This window comes from Mytilus edulis, chromosome 12 (assembly GCF_963676685.1).
Source record: "Mytilus edulis chromosome 12, xbMytEdul2.2, whole genome shotgun sequence".
Lineage (NCBI taxonomy): Eukaryota > Metazoa > Mollusca > Bivalvia > Mytilida > Mytilidae > Mytilus > Mytilus edulis.
The window spans coordinates 46,802,538-46,823,528 of NC_092355.1; the positions used below are offsets into that span (position 1 = coordinate 46,802,538).

Here is a 20,991-nt window from a genome sequence, read left to right on the forward strand (position 1 = left end):
CGGATGTAATAACGCAGTAGGTCAACTATATGTGGCACATTTTCATGATTCATAATTCTTTGGTCAATGTTAAACTTTTTCTATAAACAGTGTATAAGAATGGCCCACTGAATTTCTTGATGTCTTTAAAAAGATGCCTATTATCAAAATGTTAATCGTAATCCAAATGTAGATATGTCAAACCAGTGTATATCATGTCTCTGGTCAAACGTATTTAAAGGGGCCATACTTAGTCAAACTATCCAGGGTTTTACATTTGCAGTAATATCAAGCTGGGTCCTTGTGCCATTTTATCAATTTGATAAGTAATTTTATATTATATCTTAAAGAGACAAAAATATTGATAGAATCATGTATTCATTTTCAAGTTGTAAGCTTTTGAAAATTGGGGGGTCGGGTGGGAGTAATGTATCTCTCTTGAATTTTTCTCTTTGTATACGAAAGTAATTATATACATATATAACTTCTTTATAATATTAAAAAAATAAACTGTTTTCACAGAAATGATTATGTAACGTCTTTTTGTAATTTTGACAATGCAAATGTTGAAACCAAAATAGCAATACTTTAACATGTAAGTTATGGAAATTTTCAAAGTTGATGAACCACGACTGAAAGTACATGGCTGAACAATATCCATGGAAATGAGATGTGCCAATATACAACTGCATACAAAATACCATGGACTTATCATAAGTCATTCCCTTTACACAAACATAAACTTGTAAACTATGTAAAAGTTTCAATGTCAATGAACCATGACGAGGGGATGGGCTTTATAACCTCCATAGAAATATGACTTGCAAATGCCAATAAATTTTCAAAGTCAATAGACAATTACTCAGGGGACAGGGCCAAATCTATAATACTAAAATTACGAGGTCCAATTTGTCAGCCGTCATCACGTAAAAACGACGAATCAAAAAATTCAACTTTATATATAACTAATATAGTACAAAGGTGTAGATTAAAAATTACACCACTCCAGGCCTCTTTGTTTTCCACGTAATTAATATTGCCAATAATTAAGAAGTTCCGGGTCTTGTAACACCAAATAAAATCAGAATTGTGTTCATTTTCGATACTAACACGAAATTATTTGATAAAATTAATGATAATTTAATACTATTTCATTCTTTAGACTTCAGATAAGGTTGTAAGTATCTTAATGAAAGAATGTTTCCCCATTGTTACAAGACGAAAGTGTATTTTTAAGCTCTGGCATTTTTGATGAGTCAAAATTCACAAATACAACATCGACAAGCATCATCTTCTACGTGCAGAGTTACGTTACGCATCAGTTCACTTGTATCTGCAATCATTGTCCAATTTCCAATTGACGGCGACAAGTCACAAAAAGTATGCATAGTACTGGGCTTCCTTAGATGCACAACAAACACAACAGGAACACCTTTAATACAATGTTATGCAATGTAATGCAACAATTTGGTGAAGTTGTAGTACATCAGATGTGTAGTATTCTAATTTTAAATTAGATTTAATTGATATAATTACAGAGGCAGAATATGCATTTCAATTGAAGAAAAAGATAATACCTTTAAAGATGGAGATGAATTACAAGGCCGATGGTTGGCTAGGGTTTATTATTGGGGCCAAACTGTTTTATGACTTCAGTGGAAAATATCCAGTCGAGAAAAAAACAAACGAACTTATTCGAGAAATACTGGAGTCATTGAACAGAAGTACAAAAGTGTTGGTAGAGGTACCAGAACATGTTGTTAAATCTCACCAGGAGGTAAAGTAATAACATACTAGTATTACTCTATACCTCAAAGCTTATATTCTCTTTTGTCCGCAAACATTTCATCCATATTCTGAGCAAGAAAAAAATTAGTGTATATCAGTTGGTATCATTGAGACATGGAAAAACAGATAGTCAGCAACACAAGATGTCCACTGATGACAGGTTCTTGAATAGGAACACATAGAATGTACAGCCATGTTTAACATGGGTATAAGTGCTCAACTTTACCCTAACCTTTGACTGTGATGTAACAGCGCATTTAAAATGTATGTAATAAAGCATTTGTTTTTAATTTTAAACAGAACTGCCCATGACATATTACTTCTATTGTTACAGCCAGTTTTACAAGCAGAGAAACCAGTGATGTCGGGTGCAAAACCGACGGAAGGAAAGACTTCTGTAATTAACACAGTTCGGAAATGGACACCGTCACAAGTAGAACAATGGCTGGATAATAATAGTCTACCGAAGTATGTGCATCCTCATTTGCTAAATGCCTTCTTTGATTCTGAGCTTTACACTATACATGTATATGAAAAATGTTTTCTAGCTAAAAAAAATAAATATATAGAATCAGTATGCTATAATTATACAAACTTAAAATTAAAAAATGTTTCCGAAAAGTAATATTTCCTATATTGCTTGAGCTTCACATGCTATACATATTGTATATACTAGTAGCCTTAATAAGAAATGTCAATTATTGAAGACTTTTGGTGGCTGAGTACGGTCTTAGTAGTTCATTTAAATGTACCACTAGCCTGTTAAAACTGAGACCATCGAGGTTGTTTAGTGAAAAAAGATGACAACCAGTTTCTTTCTATAAATATTTTGGCGGAAAAAAATGAAACATATAAATGTACGAAAATTTCATTTCAGAAAATTACTGGGTCGTTTGCGAGGAAAAGACGTGGCATTTCTCCGTCTCCTAGTACAGGAGGTTAGTTGTATACCTTAGTCTTTGCTAGTAAACGGTAAACATCAACAATTAGTCCAGACCTAAAATGTCAAATTGGTAAGAGCTTGAAAAAAAAGACTGATAAATTGGTCTGTTTGTGATTAAATCGTGATTCTAGTTACTGTGTACTGTTGAATGATACAGGTCACGTTTATATCTAATTAGAAAAGTGACCAAGCTTAAGAGTGAAGAAAAGTTACCGGAGGATTTAAAAAAATGAATCTTCTGATCACCCTTTTGTATTTCTTGTCTAGTACAAAGTTTGTCCTCCGAAATAAAGCAAAACCTATCTGTGGATGTACTACGGGAAACGTCCTCAAAACAAATAAATGATGAATAATTTCCCACACAAAGAAATGTTGGCACTGTCCGTCTATTATCCGTCCTACAGTATAAATCAGTATATTAGGAAAGAAACGAAACTTAACAGAATTACTTATCAAGTTTTAGTTTTGCAACATGGGCTTCATTATTCCTAAATATGAGTAGGATTGTCATCGCAAACTTTCGTTTTTCTTGCAGTTAACGATAAATAGTATCCCGCATCTGTGTGCTTAGATTAAAGAGAGTCTCGAAAACCGATGTAAACATATAGTTTGCCCGTGTTGAAGTTTTCTCAAGTTTATGTAGGGATTTTTTTGTTCTGAACCACTGTACATGTCATTCAATTCCATCACTAGGAATTAAAATAAACTAGCATCCAGGCTCTTTTGCACAATGTTTTCAACTTCTGTTGTGTTACAAGAATTGGCGCTGAACTGCGAGCTCTGTGCTCAAACGGAAATTATGAACCTTTGTTATTACCCTGATGCGCGGTAGGTAAATTGTCAACAGAAAAGAACAATACGTTTGTATAACAATAGGCATAATAACCCCACACCATATAAGTAAAATTAATATTAACATTACAGCAATCTGTTATATGATCTTATGTTCAGAAGGATTTGAGGGATTTTTACAGCAAAATTTTGGCTAAGCGCTTATTTTTTAAGGTAAAATTTTTTGGATTTTCCCCAAAAAGAAAAGAGATTTGGATTTTTCTACACATTCTATTAGTTTCACTGGGGTAAAGCTGATGACCGTAACTGCATTCACGGTCATCCCAAGATGTCGGATGAAAAATTAGGTCAGTTTCTGTATTGTCTGTTAAAGTGTTTCTATATCATTTTCTTTATAAATCATACATTGAAACGATGTAAATTTATAAAAGAATCACTCGGAAATCACTAATTACTTCTGAGAAATGTGCATGAAACGGGAAATTCGATTTGAAAAAATCGCCAAGATGACCGTAAATCACAATCGAGATGACCGTAACAGAATCAGCGATTCATAACAAGGCTGACCGTAACTGCTTTTAAGATGACCGTAATTTGTAAATGATGACCGTAACTTTAAAGGATGACCCTCAATTCTAAGAAATATCCGTATTTATATAACTATCTTTTTGTATCAAATGATTAATCGTGTTGGTATACACATATTAATATGAGAGTTTTATCCTATAGGTAGAAGAAAATAAGACGGGCTTCAAATGCAAAGATTACCATATGTATCTTTTTTTTACAGTAGAGGGTTTACTTTTTAAAATGAATTTGCCAAAAGACATGCAAATGAACAGGAAGGGAAAACATGCCACAAAAGCGCGATAAAATGACACCTTACAAGCATAATGAAAAAAATGCGGTGCACAGCCTTCAACTGCTCGACAAAAGATTTTTTTTCTTTTTTTTCTGGGATTCCTTTTATTGACATATAATAAATACACATTTTTAAAAATGCCAAAAAATTGCATGTACACCCATTGATATTATATCGTCTTTCATTTTGTCGTGCAAATGAAATAACAGAAATATTTTGAAAATATCATTCGAATAAACTAGTGAAGGTGAGCTCCAGCAAAGTAGATCCTTAAAATAGTATTGTACGAAAAGCGTATCACAAGGTGGAACGTTGTCAATTTGTATATATACAGAAATGTTATTCATACAGTCAGGATTCTACTTCTTCAAAATTATCTCCCCATTACGCCAGTTCATGCTCACAATCGTAGAAATGGAAGCCATTGTAGGGATGACGCACAGCCAATTTTGCTCTTGAAAACTGATAAATTTATCCACATAGTACCATTACGATCGATCGTTATATGTCAGTTATATTTTAAAAGACAAATGTATCTACTAGCTAATGAGCATCAGTTAATGATCTTGTCTGCATTGATTCAACTTACAAATATTGTCTGTTCGGATGTCAGATGGAATTTTTGAAAATTCTTAAGCATTTAAAAAAATTCTAATTAAATATTTCGTGGAAGGGCAGACTAAACATTTTCAGTGGTTGAAGATTATAAACCCTAGTTATCACACACAAGAAAATCATATTTTTTCGAAGATATTTTCATCATCTGAATTAAAAGACTGTCGTCAAGTACTTTTAGAAAAAATAGCTATTCGAACACACCTACTCTGTTTTTGTGATTCATTAGATAGGTATCTCACTTGACCCATATATTTCATCTTTTCGTACTGTCATTTTTTTTACGTTATAAAGTCAACCTGTAGCTTTGATATATAATAATGATAGAATCTGAAGCGAGATGCTATATAAAATACTCTTGCTTTGTACGTTTTAAAGACAAAATATACACCCCAAACATGCCCTAACATAAAAAGGTGCACTCGATTTTTCTCTTTTCGATACAATCGTTACCTGTTTTGGGGAATTTTTTCTTGATTCACATAATGGAAGGGCAGACACGAAAATTTCTGAACTAAAAGATTGATATGTTCTCCGTCCGTGATAAAAAAAATATCGGAGATTATGCATTTTCTACAACCAACTTATAGATACTATATATAAAAAAGAAGATGTGGTATTATTGCCAATGAGACAACTATCCAGAAAAGACCAAAATGACACAAACATTAACAACTATAGGTAACCGTAAGGCCTTCAACAATGAGCAAAGCCCATACCGCATAGTCAGCTATAAAAGACCCCGATAAGAACCATGTCGTCGACTTGATATCTTATTGTTTTGCATTACTATTTAATAGATACATTGAAAACTTATGCAAGTGGTGTTTTTAAAATAAGAAAATTGTCGTTTTATTTGTTTCTATTAACTTTTTAAAATTTTGTTACTATATCAAACATGATAACATTTATCGCTTTCTCGATAAACACAGAGCTTCGATTCTTTTGTTCTATTTCAAAAGTGTTTCCGCCTGCATATATCAAGACAAATTAAGATTTTAATCTGCTTCCTCTGGAACCATACACATGGGCTCGATTACCAAATATTCGTATGTATTATTAATGTTTTTAATGCCCCATTTATTGGCATTATGTTTTTCTGGTCTCTGCGTACGTTCGTCCGTTCGTCTGTTTGTTTGTCCGTTTGTCCAGCTTCAAGTTAAATACAATTGAAACTTAGTACACATTTTCCCTATGGTATGATCTTTTTAATTCTAATGCCAAATTACAGTTTTATCCCATTTTCATAGTCCACTAAACATAGAGAATGATAGTGTAGATGAGGCATCCTTGTACTAGGGACACATTTATGTTTCTTCAAATTTTCGTCGTATCGCTGTCAATTTGTGTTACTATTTTAACGTCGATATCAATAATTATCCCCGGCTCAGTATATATCTAGGATTTTGATTGGTTAACGCACGTCGTTACAAAACTCATAGCCCCTGGGTGTTGCTAACCCATATCTCCGGACGTTGCTAACCATTACCCCGGGGAACTTCACGCAAGTTTTCCTTAGTTCCATTATTGCTCCTTGTGAAATATTGAATTCTGTAGATTATCCATGATGTTTGTAATTAAATATTTAATTCATTAACGATTTTGTCCTATTATGCCATGCAATCATTTACACTCATTTTATTAAATGCATCACTTGACTGCCACATTTTCAAGGAATGGGACTACTGACCTAGCTATGCAAATGACCCACGTTGACGGCATACCATCTATGACGTAACTCTCACAACATTGAGCGCCAAATTTGACTCAATCCAGTTTCTCTGTCTCCGTATTAAAAACGTCTTATATTTGACTACCTGTAGGGTTCTACCAAAGGTAGTACCCTACACCCCGTAAAAAATATGTAAAATTTCCAAATTTCAATTAAACTTTTTTAGATAATGAAAAAAACGTTGTTTTCACGTTACACTTTGTACCCGAATTTTCATAAAACTCGCCCGATTCGGACTAAGACCGGGGATAAATTCGTTATCTACGTTCATATCCGTAGATATGGATATTTTAACACCCTTCAGTACCCTTGTACACCCTTCGGCTACGCCTCATGGTGTACTGGGGTACTTCATGGTGTTAAATTATCCATATCTACGGATATGAACGTAGATAACTTATATTTCATTGTTTACGAGAAATATGCAATTTACTATCATTGTTATAAATCCTAAATATGGCCAATTATATTATAGTTTAAAAAAAGAAATTTATGAAACATATTTATATCCGCTAACCGAGTCCCTATTGAGATCGACAAACTCAACAAAAAAGCTTTTTTTTTTAATACAATACAGATATTTCTTAGAATTGATGGTCATCCTGTAAAAGTTACGGTCGTCCTATATCAATATATATAAATTACAGTCAGTTTTTACAAATTACGGTCATCCTTTACAAGTTACGGTCATCTTTTTACCAATCACGGTCATCCTCGTTTTATGTTACGGTCATCTTGAAAATATTTTGATTATGATTTACGGTCATCTTAACGATTTTTTCAAATCGAATTTCCCGTTTCATGCACATTTCACGGAAGTAATTAGTGATTTTCGAGTGATTCTTTTATAAATTTACATCGTTTCAATGTATGATTTGTAAAGAAAATGATATAGAAACACTTTAACAGACAATACAGAAACTGACCTAATTTTTCATCCGACATCTTGGGATGACCGTGAATGCAGTTACGGTCATCAGCTTTACCCCAGTGTAGTTTTCAACACAAATTCAGCTTAAGTTTGTACTGAACTGATTTAAAGATTGTCAAATTGTCTTCATCACAGGTGAGAATTGTGTGCAATTTATGTTTAAAGGCTTTTTGCATTTTAGAATTTTGATTAAAGGAGACATAGTTTTATTGGGGAAAATATTATTGTATTGTTTTCTTTCAGTGTCCAAGTACATTCTACCAAACAATCCGGGATCAATTGGAGTTGAAGGATGTAAAATCAATGTCGGACTTCCGGTTCGCTTTGGAGGACCTCGACACAGACACGCATTCCTCTTCATCTTTGTAATATTGACAAATAAATGAGTTAGACAAAATAGAAAATAGCGATGTGCAATTAAAGGTTCATACATGTATTGTATGCTTTGATATTACATTCTTATGTACCATTTTATAAATGACACATAAGCTGAGATGATGATGGAACAGAATACATATACTGTCTGTATAAATATACGTTAAGAATCGTAAAGTGTGCATTTATGGTAACAGATAGCATTGTGTTTTCCTTCTGTATTTAAAATGTTTCGAATAGTCATGATCAGTTCGAAACAATTGTTCAATTTATCATATGAAACATGTGGAGTTATTAATAAAATATCTTATTAATTCGACACTCGTACCCCGTTTGCACTATGCAACTGTGATTAAAAAAGAATTTAAATATATATTACAGTGACCGGAGAGATGCTGGTTACAATTTTTGCGCTTACATTTCTATTTTTGTTGAGAGGGAAAATCCCAAACTGGGTTAATTTTTCCTAAAGAGTGGACTGAGGTAATTAATTCGGATTAGTTATCCCGGGCTCGACCCGAAGCAGGTGTTAAAGTGTGAACACAGTAAAAGTTTTCCTAATTTGTTTTAAAATGTGCAATTAAAAAATCAACTACATATAAGGCAGAAATAACCAACCACGAACCGCGAAGTCAAATTTGGGGATAACAGTCATTTAAAAAACATGCGTCACTGCGATTTTGACCTTCAGCCTTTCTAGATCATTGTTTTACCTTTGGTGATAACTATACCCCTTTGTAGGATCCCTGTTCCTCAGATTGTTAATAAGCCATTGAATTATGATCAATTATCATATTCCAAAATAGTCTAAATTCTAGACTTCACCATGATTTTGACCAATCGTTTTGTTGTATGAGAATCCTTACGCAAACTTGTGATCTATATTAATGTTAAATCGCTACTGTAGACTAGAAGAGGAAGATCATTTATGATCATCTATGATTCAATTCTGCGGGGTATGAGTAGCTTTGTTCGTCACATTTTGAGTGAGCAGAAAACAAATATTCTTAATTCATGAATTATTAATCACTAATGCAGTCAAGAATGTATATAAGCCTTGCATACATTCTCGACTATTAATATTGATTACCAATGTCAGATAAAATATTAAAATTCATGTTCAATGTATATTGCATCAAATGATTTTTTGGCAAAGACCGGGCGTGATGTTTAATGTGTGTATTCAGTGACAACACAGATTGTTCATTTTATATTTTAGAACCCTATTATTTTCTGTACTTTATTTTTTGGTCTATTCTGTTAGTGTATATCATTATACTATTCAGTCTCCTCAGGGACTTTCTAGTCCCAGCTATGATCAGCTATGATCCACTATTTGTTCCTGAGATTTGTTCATGATTCTCCATTCTTGATATACCCCACACAGATCCTCATGTACATGATGTATATGAGACAATATCTGAAAAAGTCTAATTTTTGGCAATAAGAAAAACCAAACAAAATGTCTTTAGACCCGGTATTTTAATAGCACAAATCGAAGAACACACATTGAGGATCTAGGAACTGTTGTCTGTAATTCAAACAATGTTTAATGTGGAAACAATGGCAATTATTCTTTTTGATTCATCAGTGGAATTGTCTGTAACATCCCAGGCGCAGATCCAGCCATTTTAAAAAGGGGGGAGGGGGTTCCCAACCCAGAATAAAGGGGGGGGGGGTTCCAACTATATGCTCCAATTCAAATGCACTGATCGGCCAAAAAAAAGGTGTTCCAACCCCCGGAACCCCCTCTCTGGATCTGCCACTGCATCCTTCCTGTTACTGATTAGGCAGCAACCATTTGATTTTCTGGGGGGGGGGGCTATGGAATTTTTTCCTGGACAAACTTTTTTCAGAATCAAAAACAAATTATTTTTTTTTCTCCAAAAACTGGAAACAACATAAAAAAATATAGCCCCCTCACCCCCCCCCCCCCCCCCCCCCGAAAATCAAATGGTTGCTGCCTTATGGTTATGCTGTTACTTTTTATCAAGTAACATGACAGAACGTAACAGAAAGGAATTGGTATACGCTTTAAATTATATTTTTTTATTAGAAGCAATATTAAAAAGAATGTTTAATTTGTTGCATTAAGGTTTATGTACCATTCTGTAGCCATTTTTGTATGAACTATTCAAACTTCAATTGTATCAAAACTACAGATATAATGAATAATAGAGATATGCCATTTTGTACATATTCCAAGGGAAACTTGATGCAAAGCATTATTTTTTACTGTTCCATTGCATTTAATAGATTAAATGCAGAAATTCAGGAAAGCAAATAATTAAGAACAACATTACTCAGAGGGTTTAATTTTCAAAGTTTACCAGGACGGCCGGCCTCCTTTAAAAGATGTGTCAGATGTGTCTATTCGTTACCTAAAATAGTGGAGGACCTCTTTAATAAATAAATGGTGATTTCTTGTTTATCGGGATCGGGATTTTTAACAAAATATGTCCGGGATTTCGGGATTTTCTGATATTAAAACCGGGAAATCGGGATGAGACCCCCTCTAGCCCCCCCTCATTTATCTGCCTGGATGCCCTGGTTGACTATCGGACACCAATAGACATGTTTCGTTTCCCATTCTTTATCATCCCCGAGAGAACAAAATAATCAAAATAAGGCTTCAATTTTACCCTTATATTTGAACTTTCATCAGTATGCCAAACATGACAACTGTGTAGGATCAGGTAATTATTTCACTAACAGTGCCTTTCTTGGTTATTCATCAGATCACAGATGATCGATGACATGAATGTGCAGTTGTGCCAACTTTTCATGAAGCATATGCATGAAGCAAATGCGTGAGATTTGGCCAAAATTGAAAAGATCAAAGAGAAAAAACAATAGATCATAGGAATATGCCACCAAAAAAGCATGAACATACGTTAATGCGTGAGACTTGGCAGCCCTGCATGTGGCCGAAAAACTTTGAAAACCCTTGAACAGGCATCTTCAGTCTATTGCAGCCATGTTGATAATCCAAATAAATATGACGTCTTGGAAGGCTATTTTAAATTTTTGCTTTGAAGAAAAAAATTGTAATAGCATTTCAAGATGTCATAATTATTTGGACTACATGTTGAATATCGACATATTTGCATAAAGGAGTCATCTTTAGAAGAAAAGCTTTGATAAACATGGGAAAATATCATTTACAAATGTAAACAGAACAGTTTCCTGGAAATCTGCCTAGGTTCTCCCTAGTCCAAATAAATATGACGTCTGGCAGGGCTATAACTTTATTTTTCTGGGATTCCTTCCTATGTCGTCGTAGGAAGGCGTCCCAGAAAAAAATTAAAATAGACTTGCCAGACGTCTTAATTATTTGGACTAGGAAATCCCAGGTTTAAAAATATGAAATGCAGTCAGGTCCCGAATTTAAAAAAAACTACCAATCCCAACGTCCCGAAAAAGGTCCTGCCCCCCTCCCTTAATGATCAATTATATAGCCCCCCCCCCCCCCCCCCCCCAAAAAAAAAAAAAAAATGTTTTTCCGCTCACCCTACCTACTCTTACACTTTTATGTAATTTTGGAACAAGTACTGTTAAAGGTCAGACTTAGACCCTGTTCACACAAGCATTTTTTTTATCGATCTAATTTGAATCTATCTAAATAAAACCGGTTAGCGTTCACATTATCTTTAATCATAACTATCTCTATCGGTCTAACATGGACCACTGCGTTCACACTACAATTAAAAACGCAATCGATCTAACCTTTTTGCCCATAAAACTGTAAACACTGTGTATAAATAGAACTGATCATTTATCAAATTCATGTGCTGATACACTGATACACACACTTGGAAAACAAAATTGGATAAAGTTATTGTTTCTCTTGAATCACAATTTAAAATTTTGATACTGGTGTTATTGCAGTTTTCTTTAATTTTGAAAAAAAATAACTGTAGCAACGAAGTTACAACACGACGCCGGAAATACTGCGGTTCCTGCAAAGAAAAAAAAATCAACATAAGAAAAGAAGACACAGATTTCGCAAATCTATGCTATGGCGAAGACAACATGTTTACAGTCTGTTTTAAAAGTCTTTTAACAGAGAAATATGGGTTTAACAACGAACCTCTGAGATAGTTTTGCCCTTATACATGCGCATACGTTATTTTCGATTCAATCGTACTAGTTTAAACCGATCTCTGCGTTCACATCTAAAGTAAGATCGGTTTACCTTAGATCGATTCAAACTAAACTACCTCTGTTGGTGTTTTAGTTTAGACCGATTGAAGATCGATTCAATGCGTTCACATTAGCCCTTAAACCGATCTAAAGTGAACCGGTCTAGTTTAAATCGATAAAAATGTCCTAGTGTGAACAGGGTCTTATTCCCTAGTAGTAACTAGCTAATAAATGTTTGTAAAATAAAATGATGTTGCCTACCTACCTACCCTATTTTTTTTTTTTTTACCTTATAAGCCCTCACTGAGGCTGGGTCTTTAAAATTTGATAATTAAACTATCTTGATTGGATAAATCTGATAATCAACTGGTACTAATGTACAAATGAAGTTAGAATCAATATTTCTCTACAAATTTATCCTTTTTCTGACCTCTTGATATTTTTATTTAATCAACATGTGGTACCTCTTATCTCAGTTCTCAATTCATGCCATTGGTCTAAATTCCATTATGACGTAAAATTTTCTTGCTTTCCTCTTAATTTCCTATTGTGATGTCACAAATAAACTAAGGTGTTCATGCCTTGTATAAAAAAATTGTTGAATTGAAAGAACACATCTTTTTCATTGTTTTTGCAGATTATTAAAAAAAAAAAGGATTCCTTTATTTTTCTCTTGTGGTTCGAACATTAGAGAAACAGATTACACCACCATGACCACCAAATCTTGTGAAGAACAATATTTATCCACTATAGAGTCAACATGACAGTTAAATTATAAATATCTAAAATCCTCATCAAGCCTCACATTTTAAATTTTAATATTTTACTGTCTGAAGTGGATAAATAAATGGAAGATATAGTAAAATATTCGATACAGTGGTAAATTCTATATTTATGTGGTTATTATGTTACACAATCAAAAAATGTATTTTTTTCATTAATTTGGTAGGCGGAGGGATAACAACTGTCATATATATTTCTGACTTGGTACATGCATTTTCTTATGTAGAAATTGGAGGATTAAACCAGGGTCGTGTTCAATATCGTAGTGGCTACGTACAAATGTAGCAGCTATGTAGCTGCTATCAATATCTTTGTAGCAGCTAGGCTAAATACGCGTTCAATAGTCATAAATCTACGTAGCACTATGTAGCCGCTACGATATTGAACGCAACCCTGGTTTTATAGCTAGCTTAACCTATCATTTGTATGACAGTCAAATAAAATTCCTGTCATATTGACAACAATGTGTGAACAAAACAAACAGAAATAATAGGCATTAATGTCAAAAATAGCGGTACAGCAGTCAACATTGTGTTATAAACTTAATCAATATAAAAACAAACAAATATGTCAACAAACATGACAAAAAAAAGAAACACAATAAGGCATATATATATATATTTGACCTATTAGTCAACATGGTCAAATGTGTTTTGTTTAAATATACTTTTTTCACTTTTTTGGTCTTTTGGAAAATGTTGTTTGTGCTGTATTTAGACCCTTCTACAACAAAATTTGTTTTACATGCACACGTATAAAAATTGCGGTTTTTATCCAACGCAATCATAGGTTTGAACGTAGTTTTCAATTTAGACTCGTATATATATATATATATATATCATGTATATACAACTCGTCTAAACATCAACCCAACAATATATCATGTATATATAGACAAAGCACAATAAAACAAAAAAGAAAGACAAGAAAACAAAAAAATACCGTAGCACAATAACACAATGACTGGATGTATAAGTACACTGCACATGCTACACATCACTTTAAAAGAGATTTAGTTATGAATTATATTCTTGCCTACAATGATAAGAAGAGGCTGTTTTTGAAGATGCACATAGATTCACATGATGACACAGGTGTTAATGATATTGATGTTTATATTGTCATTGTAGGTAGACCCATATTAAAAGAGTTTGGAATGACAATGACAGGACCACTCTTCTCAAGGTTGTTATCCAGGTTCTATGGTTATAAATGCCTAAAACAGTCACCATGGAAACAGAAGACCTGTTACTTCTCAAATAGTAAATACGCTATTAAACTTATCTAGTAATATAGATGAAAGCAGGAATGGTCAACGACAAAACCTCAATAAGTTTTATGAGGTATTTTGTTTGTGTGTTACACATGCACAAATCAAAATATTTAAAAGTTAAAAAATAGAAACTTTTGAGAACATTTAACATACATGTATAGATATTTTTTCTATATCACAACTGCAAAGAACAACTGCGATTAAATCTGCGTTGGTTGATATAGTCTAAGATTGGGTTTTGTCAGTTTGTATGGACTTATCGGTTTTTCTGTAGACTTACACCATTGACTCAGGGCCATGCCCTCACGTCAACCATTGTATTCTAAACATCAAGGAACATCTCAGATTCTTGAGATTGTTTTGCTTTAAATGGTATAAAAAACAAAAGGATTGAATTTAAACAACTGTCCTATAATCATGATAATGTTCTTCTCAAATCTTCATGTGTCGATATTTCCTTTGACTTGTATGCGTGTTTTTAACAACACAGAAAATCAGAATTAATCAGTATTTATATTTAGTGTTTTTATAAATTTAGAAACACGTCCGAGGGAATTCCCCAGTTTTGATAACATGCAAGAGTTCTCTGAATTCCGATCAATAAATCTATTTCTGTCATATAAGAACTGAAGTGGAGTTTTCATATATGAAACTGATATTTGATATTGTACTTCCATAAAGAAGTGGAGGTCGTTTAATTAACATTTAATATACGTCCTTGCTACAAATCACAAGTCTAGGGTTTGTTTATGTAATGATGCGCATGCGTATAGTTTTCTTGACGTGAAGGGGTATCAGGTTGAATGGTTGCTCTGGATTCCCCACTCCATTGATTGTACTTCCATAAAGAAATGGAGGTCGTTTAATTAACATTTAATATACGTCCTTGCTACAAATCACAAGTCTAGGGTTTGTTTATGTAATGATGTGCATGCGTATAGTTTTCTTGATGTGAAGGGGTATCAGGTTGAATGGTTGCTCTGGATTCCCCACTCCATTGATTAATTTGAAACTCACGAGATCCTTTCTATGTCTGTCTGCTATTGAGGGTTATTGTTGTTGCATAATTTTAAATCATATGCATCATTTTAATTAAAGTAAATGTAGTCCACAATGTTAAGGTGTAACTAGAACACCCCTTCAGCCAAAATGGAATCTTCCATATTATCGCTTCGAGTTGTCTCCCTTCCGTAAGTAACTTTCGTCAAACGACGATCATCAAGAAAAATTAACTAGTTCTGTCGTATTAAATTAAAACCGATCACAATTTAAACAGAGGAATTTGTACGGAAAGGTCAATCAGTCATGCCCACTGACCCAAAGGAAATTAAATATTTAAAGAGTTAAGAATAGAGATTCCACCTAGAATTCACGTAGGAAAATAGGTGATAAGGTACGAAGTGAAATACCTTCTCTCACTCTCAGTGACTGCTGTGGAAAGTCAACTGGTCCGAGTACACAGTTATCCTACCTTGATTTTCGTTGTCCACCAATATAGTCCCTAGTGTGGACAGTGTGTTACTTGGCAATCTTTTTTATACCCCTAAGGCTTCCAAAATCATTTCTTCATGTTTTATGCCTCAAATAGCAAGAAGGGGGATACAATTACACTGTGAAAAAATTTGATTCATGAATTTTAAAGTAAAGTAGTGATTTGGTCTAGGTGAAAAAGGTTAAAAATAAGGATTTCAGAAGCTGTCAAAAGATTTCAAGACCCCCTGAACATAAAATTGTCCATATTTTGAGTTAGAGCCGATGAAGTTTTCTATAATTTTCAGAGAGTTTGTCCCAAAAGTAGTACACCACACTGTAAAAATGTTATTGAGAAAGCGCGGGTGGGATTTTTTTATTTCCATTTATTGTCTAATAGAAATGCACTACGTAATAACTGTGTATTGGGACCAACTTGGGATTAATAGTACAAAAATAAAAGACAAGAAGTACATTGTTCATACACTTGTATCCAGAATTGGCTATTTTTAAAGTTGAATAACTATTCAGATTACGTAAATTACATTTTACGAGTATTTTACACGTGCAGTTGAATTATTTTTGAAAATAATACTAATACATGTATCAATGAAAACAATGGCAATTGTTTCCCTCAGAGCAATCTGCTCTTTGATTGTTTTTACCTTGGAGTATCATGAGTATGGTATTTTTGTAAAATTGACATTTTTTACCAAAATACAAAGTTTAGTGAGTATGGCAAATACACAATTAATGAGCTAGAAATATTTCATGTACTGTCAGTTTTTTTCATGGATACCAATTTTACGAAGATTGATGAAAATTTGTATTTCCTTGACAATTGATTTCTTGGTTTTGTAAAAGTGTACAAGATGATAGAAAATTTTGCATCACAGTGAACATTTAAATTTGTTTTAAGCTAATTAACCAACAAAAAACAGAAAAAATTGGTTTCCAAGGATAATAATAAAACAACAATATACAGACAATGTTTTATTTATAAAATTTGTACAGAAAACTTAAATTATAAGCATGCTATACATTGTGGAACATTCCAACTCGACAAAGGCCAAGACCATATCCAATATTTGCTATATTTTTATTCGTCATCATATCCTTGATGTACTGAAATATTTCAGTAAACAATTAAACACAATGAATTAACAGACCATAAACAACAGCAGATTATATATATTCTAAAGTATTAATATGAATATACATAATTATGATAAATTGTTACTGATGTCTTCATTGGTTTTTATGCCCCACCTACGATAGTAGAGGCGCATTATGTTTTCTTGTCTGTGTGTCTGTTTGTTCATCTGTTCGTCCGTCTGTTCATTCATTTGTTTGTCTGTCCGTCTGTCTATCCCGCTTCAGGTTAAAGTTTTTGATGAAGTTGAGGTCTGATCAACTTTAAACTTGGTACACATGTTCCATATCATATGATGAGATATTTCTAATATTAATGCCAAATAAGAGTATTTACCCCAATTTCACGGTCCACTGAACATAAAAAATTATAGTGCAAATGGGGTATCCGTGTACTTTGGTCACATTCTTGTTTTTATACCAATATCTGATAATAATATTGTTTATGAAATTTTAACCTGAAGGTGTGATTCAAGTTCAAGATGAAGTGAAAGAAGCATTGCATTCTGGGAAGCCAGTAGTAGCATTAGAAAGTACAATAATAACACATGGTATGCCATATCCTCATAATCTAAGGTAAATTTACATTTGAAATGTGTGTCTGTGACTTTTTAGCTCACTCGGTCAGAGTAAGAACAAATTAAATGATAAAAATTAATTGAAAAATAATTGACTCATCAAATTGACTCAAAACGCCAAAAAAAAAATAAAGACATTAAGGACTGGGAATAAATAAATTTGTATTGATGGTTTAAATGTATTTACCTCATTTAATTTTTTGTGGTTTTAAAATATTTTCAAAAATGTTTAAGGATCTTTTATCAATGTTTATAGAATGCATAAAATAAAAATTGAGATGGTTCTAAATCTCTTAGGAACTAATTAAGCTAACTTTTATTCTGAGAAAAATAATTCTGTTTATTAAATAGCAGGAAATCATGTAATATTTCTTATAATATATCTGTTAAAGTGAAAATGTTTGAAAAAAAACACATTTTAATTTCCAACCATATCACTTGAAAATCCTAGACCTTTGTGAAATATGTGGAAACATTTATCAAGCAAATCACACTTCACAATTTTATTTCTTAGTAGACAATAAAATTGTGAAACAATGTTTCAAAAAAAAGGATGCTTTAAGTTATTCTTATTTCTCAGTTTAACACAACAACAAAAAACATACATGAATGATACCAATCACTTCAAAAACTTACAGAAATATTAATTTAATATCCTGGAAAGGTTGTCTAATTTATTTATTACCCTTGAAATGGTATTTTGATTTGTTACTGTCCTAGCAAAAAATAAAAATACAAATGTACTAGCCTTCCAATAAGAGGTGATAATTATTTGGTCTGACCAGAAAAGATGTTGCTTCACATGAACACCCCATCTAACTGTACATATCATTGAATGAAAGTAGCTTACTTGTTATTTATTATAATATAGAAAAGAAGATGTGGTATGATTGCCAATGAGACAACTCTCCACAAGAGACCAAAATGACACAGAAATTAACAACTATAGGTCACCCTACGGCCTTCAACAATGATCAAAGCCCATGCCGCATAGTCAGCAATAAAAGGCTCCTAATTGACAATGTAAAACAATTAAAACAAGAAAACTAACGGCCTTATCTATATAAAAAATGAACCAAAAACAAATATGTAATGCGTAAACAAACGACAACCACTGAATTACATGATAAGGGTTGGAGAACTATGCTGTAAGCAAATTTCTACTAAAAGCTAGATTTAAGGACAATTTAACATGTTTAAGGTAAGGGAATTTAATGCCAATAAGTATGATTTATCAACTTAAATGATCTTGTATATATTTAGCACAGCACAATCAGTAGAAAGTCTGGTGAGAAACCAGGGTGTAATTCCTGCTACAATAGCTGTGATTAATGGTAAAGTGAAAGTAGGTATGTCAAACTTAGTGTTCTAATGTGTTATTAGTTAGTCTCTTAACATGCAATATGCTTTCCTTATTCAATTGAAATTTTAAACACATTGGGCTTTTGTTAATAAAAATTTGTTAGTGATTTTTGTCGAGCCTGCAACTTTTTTTGCAGAAAGCTCGACATAGGGATAGTGATCCGGTGGCGGCTACAGCGGCTACGGCGGCAGCGTTAACTAACTTCTTAAAAGGTTTATATTTTAGAAGGTGAAAGACCTGGATGCTTCATACTTTGTATATAGATGCCTCATATTACGAAGTTTCCGTCAGTCACATGTCCAATGTCCTTGACCTCATTTTCATGGTTCAGTGACCACTTGAAAAAAAAGTTCAGAATTTTTGTAATGTTGAATTCTCTCTTATTATAAGTAATAGGATAACTATATTTGGTATGTGCGTACCTTGCAAGGTCCTCATGCCCGTCAGACAGTTTTCACTTGACCTCGACCTCATTTCATGGATCAGTGAACAAGGTTAAGTTTTGGTGGTCAAGTCCATATCTCAGATACTATAAGCAATAGGGCTAGTATATTTGGTGTATGGAAGGACTGGAAGGTGTACATGTCCAACTGGCAGGTGTCATCTGACCTTGACCTCATTTTCATGGTTCAGTGGTTATAGTTAAGTTTTTGTGTTTTGGTCTGTTTTTCTCATACTTTATGCAATAGGTCTACTATATTTGTTGTTTAAAATGATTGTAAGGTGTACATGTCTAGCGGACAGATGTCATCTGACCTTGACCTCATTTTCATGGTTCAGTGGTCAAAGTTAAGTTTTTAAGTTTTGGTCTTTTTATCTAATATTATATGCCAAACATTGCCAAAGGTCAACTATATTTGGTGTATGGATGTATATTATGATCTATATGTCAGTCCCGCAGGTTTTATTTGACCTCGACCTCAATTGCAGGGTCATTGCACAGTGTTAAGTTTTTGTGTTTGGTCTATTTTTCTTAAACTATAACTTAAGTAGTAGGTCAACTATATTTGTTGTATGGAAGCTTTGTTAGCTGTACATGTCTGCCTGGCATGGTTCATCTGACCTTGACCTAATTTTCAGGGTTCATTGGTCTTTGTTTAGCTATCTTGGTTAATGTTAAGTTTATGTGACAGTTGTAATTAAGCTTTATAAACTTAGGACTATCAACATAATATCAATGATTAGTAAAGAAGGCGAGACATTTCAGTGTGTGCACTCTTGTTAAAGTGAAGTAAAAGATTTTTCCTGATTGAGATATATTTAGTCACTAGTAGCAAATTTTTACCAATTTTTTTTCAAAGTGAACTGATTTACTTTCAAAGCGTATTATAGTGATATCTGTTATGTATATTTCTACTCTCACCGGTTAATATCTTCTTTTACACATGCTTTTTGTCGAGCCTTCGACTTTAGTCGAAAAAGCGAGACATAGCATTCCTACATTCCGTCGGCATCGGTGTCATCATCGTCCGCGGCGGCGTCCACAAATATTCATTCTGTGGTTAAAGTTTTTGAAATTTTAATAACTTTCTTTAAATATCTTGGATTTTTACCAAACTTGGACAGAAGCTTTGTTTATGTTCATAAGATAGTATCCAGGAGTAAATTTTGTAAAAATAAAATTCCATTTTTTCCGTATTTTACATGCTTATAAATGGACTTAGTTTTTCTGCTCAGAACCATTACATCACTTTGAGATTTGCCCCTAATAATAACTGTTAATTACCTCAATCTTGAATATTTGATATATCTTATAATAAAAGAAATACTGTTTGTTTTTTATCTTTATGTCAAAGATTTAGTTAAGTTAAAATACAGAAAAATGTATAAAAACATGTGCTTCCCTTAATTTTGCCTCAAACTTTGTGTACATTTATAATAATACTTCCTGTCCATTTGCACTAAAGACAGATAAAACAGATGGCACATAACATTTATATCACCAGGTCATATTTCTAATTGCTCAACTTTTGTTCAACTATAAAAAAAAAAAAATCAAAGTATGAACGCTCAACTTTTCCTCAACTACAAAAATTTCAAAGTCTGAATGCTCAACTTTTACTCAACTACAAAAATTTCAAAGTCTGAATGCTCAACTTTTGCTCAACTACAAAAATTTCAAAGTCTGAATGCTCAACTTTTTCTCAACTATATGAAAACCAAAGATCAATTGCTCAACTTTTCCTCAACTTAATGGCCAGCTTAAGTTGAG

The 20,991-nt window shown here is 33.0% G+C and overlaps 2 protein-coding genes across 2 annotated transcripts in view; both read left to right on the forward strand.

Annotated features, from left to right (window-relative positions):
- The first annotated feature begins 1,492 nt into the window (after positions 1 to 1,492).
- LOC139498622 (uncharacterized) lies at positions 1,493 to 8,336 on the forward strand. Its single transcript, XM_071287098.1, has 4 exons — positions 1,493 to 1,756; positions 2,102 to 2,235; positions 2,645 to 2,705; positions 7,886 to 8,336. Exons 1-4 carry the CDS (start codon positions 1,565 to 1,567, stop codon positions 8,009 to 8,011), a joined length of 513 nt encoding a protein of 170 aa, XP_071143199.1. The 5' UTR covers positions 1,493 to 1,564; the 3' UTR covers positions 8,012 to 8,336.
- Positions 8,337 to 10,573: 2,237 nt separating this feature from the next.
- The window catches only part of LOC139498623 (uncharacterized), a 46,943-nt gene continuing 36,525 nt past the window's right edge, over positions 10,574 to 20,991 (forward strand). The window contains exons 1-4 of the mRNA XM_071287099.1: positions 10,574 to 10,713; positions 14,074 to 14,205; positions 17,303 to 17,414; positions 18,680 to 18,765. Of these exons, the coding sequence (XP_071143200.1) occupies positions 14,100 to 14,205; positions 17,303 to 17,414; positions 18,680 to 18,765 (304 nt within the window). The 5' untranslated portion in view covers positions 10,574 to 10,713; positions 14,074 to 14,099. The remainder of the gene's footprint in view (positions 10,714 to 14,073; positions 14,206 to 17,302; positions 17,415 to 18,679; positions 18,766 to 20,991) is intronic.

Coding starts and splice junctions, on each gene's coding strand:
- LOC139498622 (XM_071287098.1), top strand. CDS start 1,565: ATGGAGATGAATTACAAGGCCGATGGTTGGCTAGGGTTTATTATTGGG. Junction 1,757..2,101: donor TTGTTAAATCTCACCAGGAG/GTAAAGTAATAA, acceptor CTATTGTTACAG/CCAGTTTTACAAGCAGAGAA. Junction 2,236..2,644: donor GATAATAATAGTCTACCGAA/GTATGTGCATCC, acceptor ATTTCATTTCAG/AAAATTACTGGGTCGTTTGC.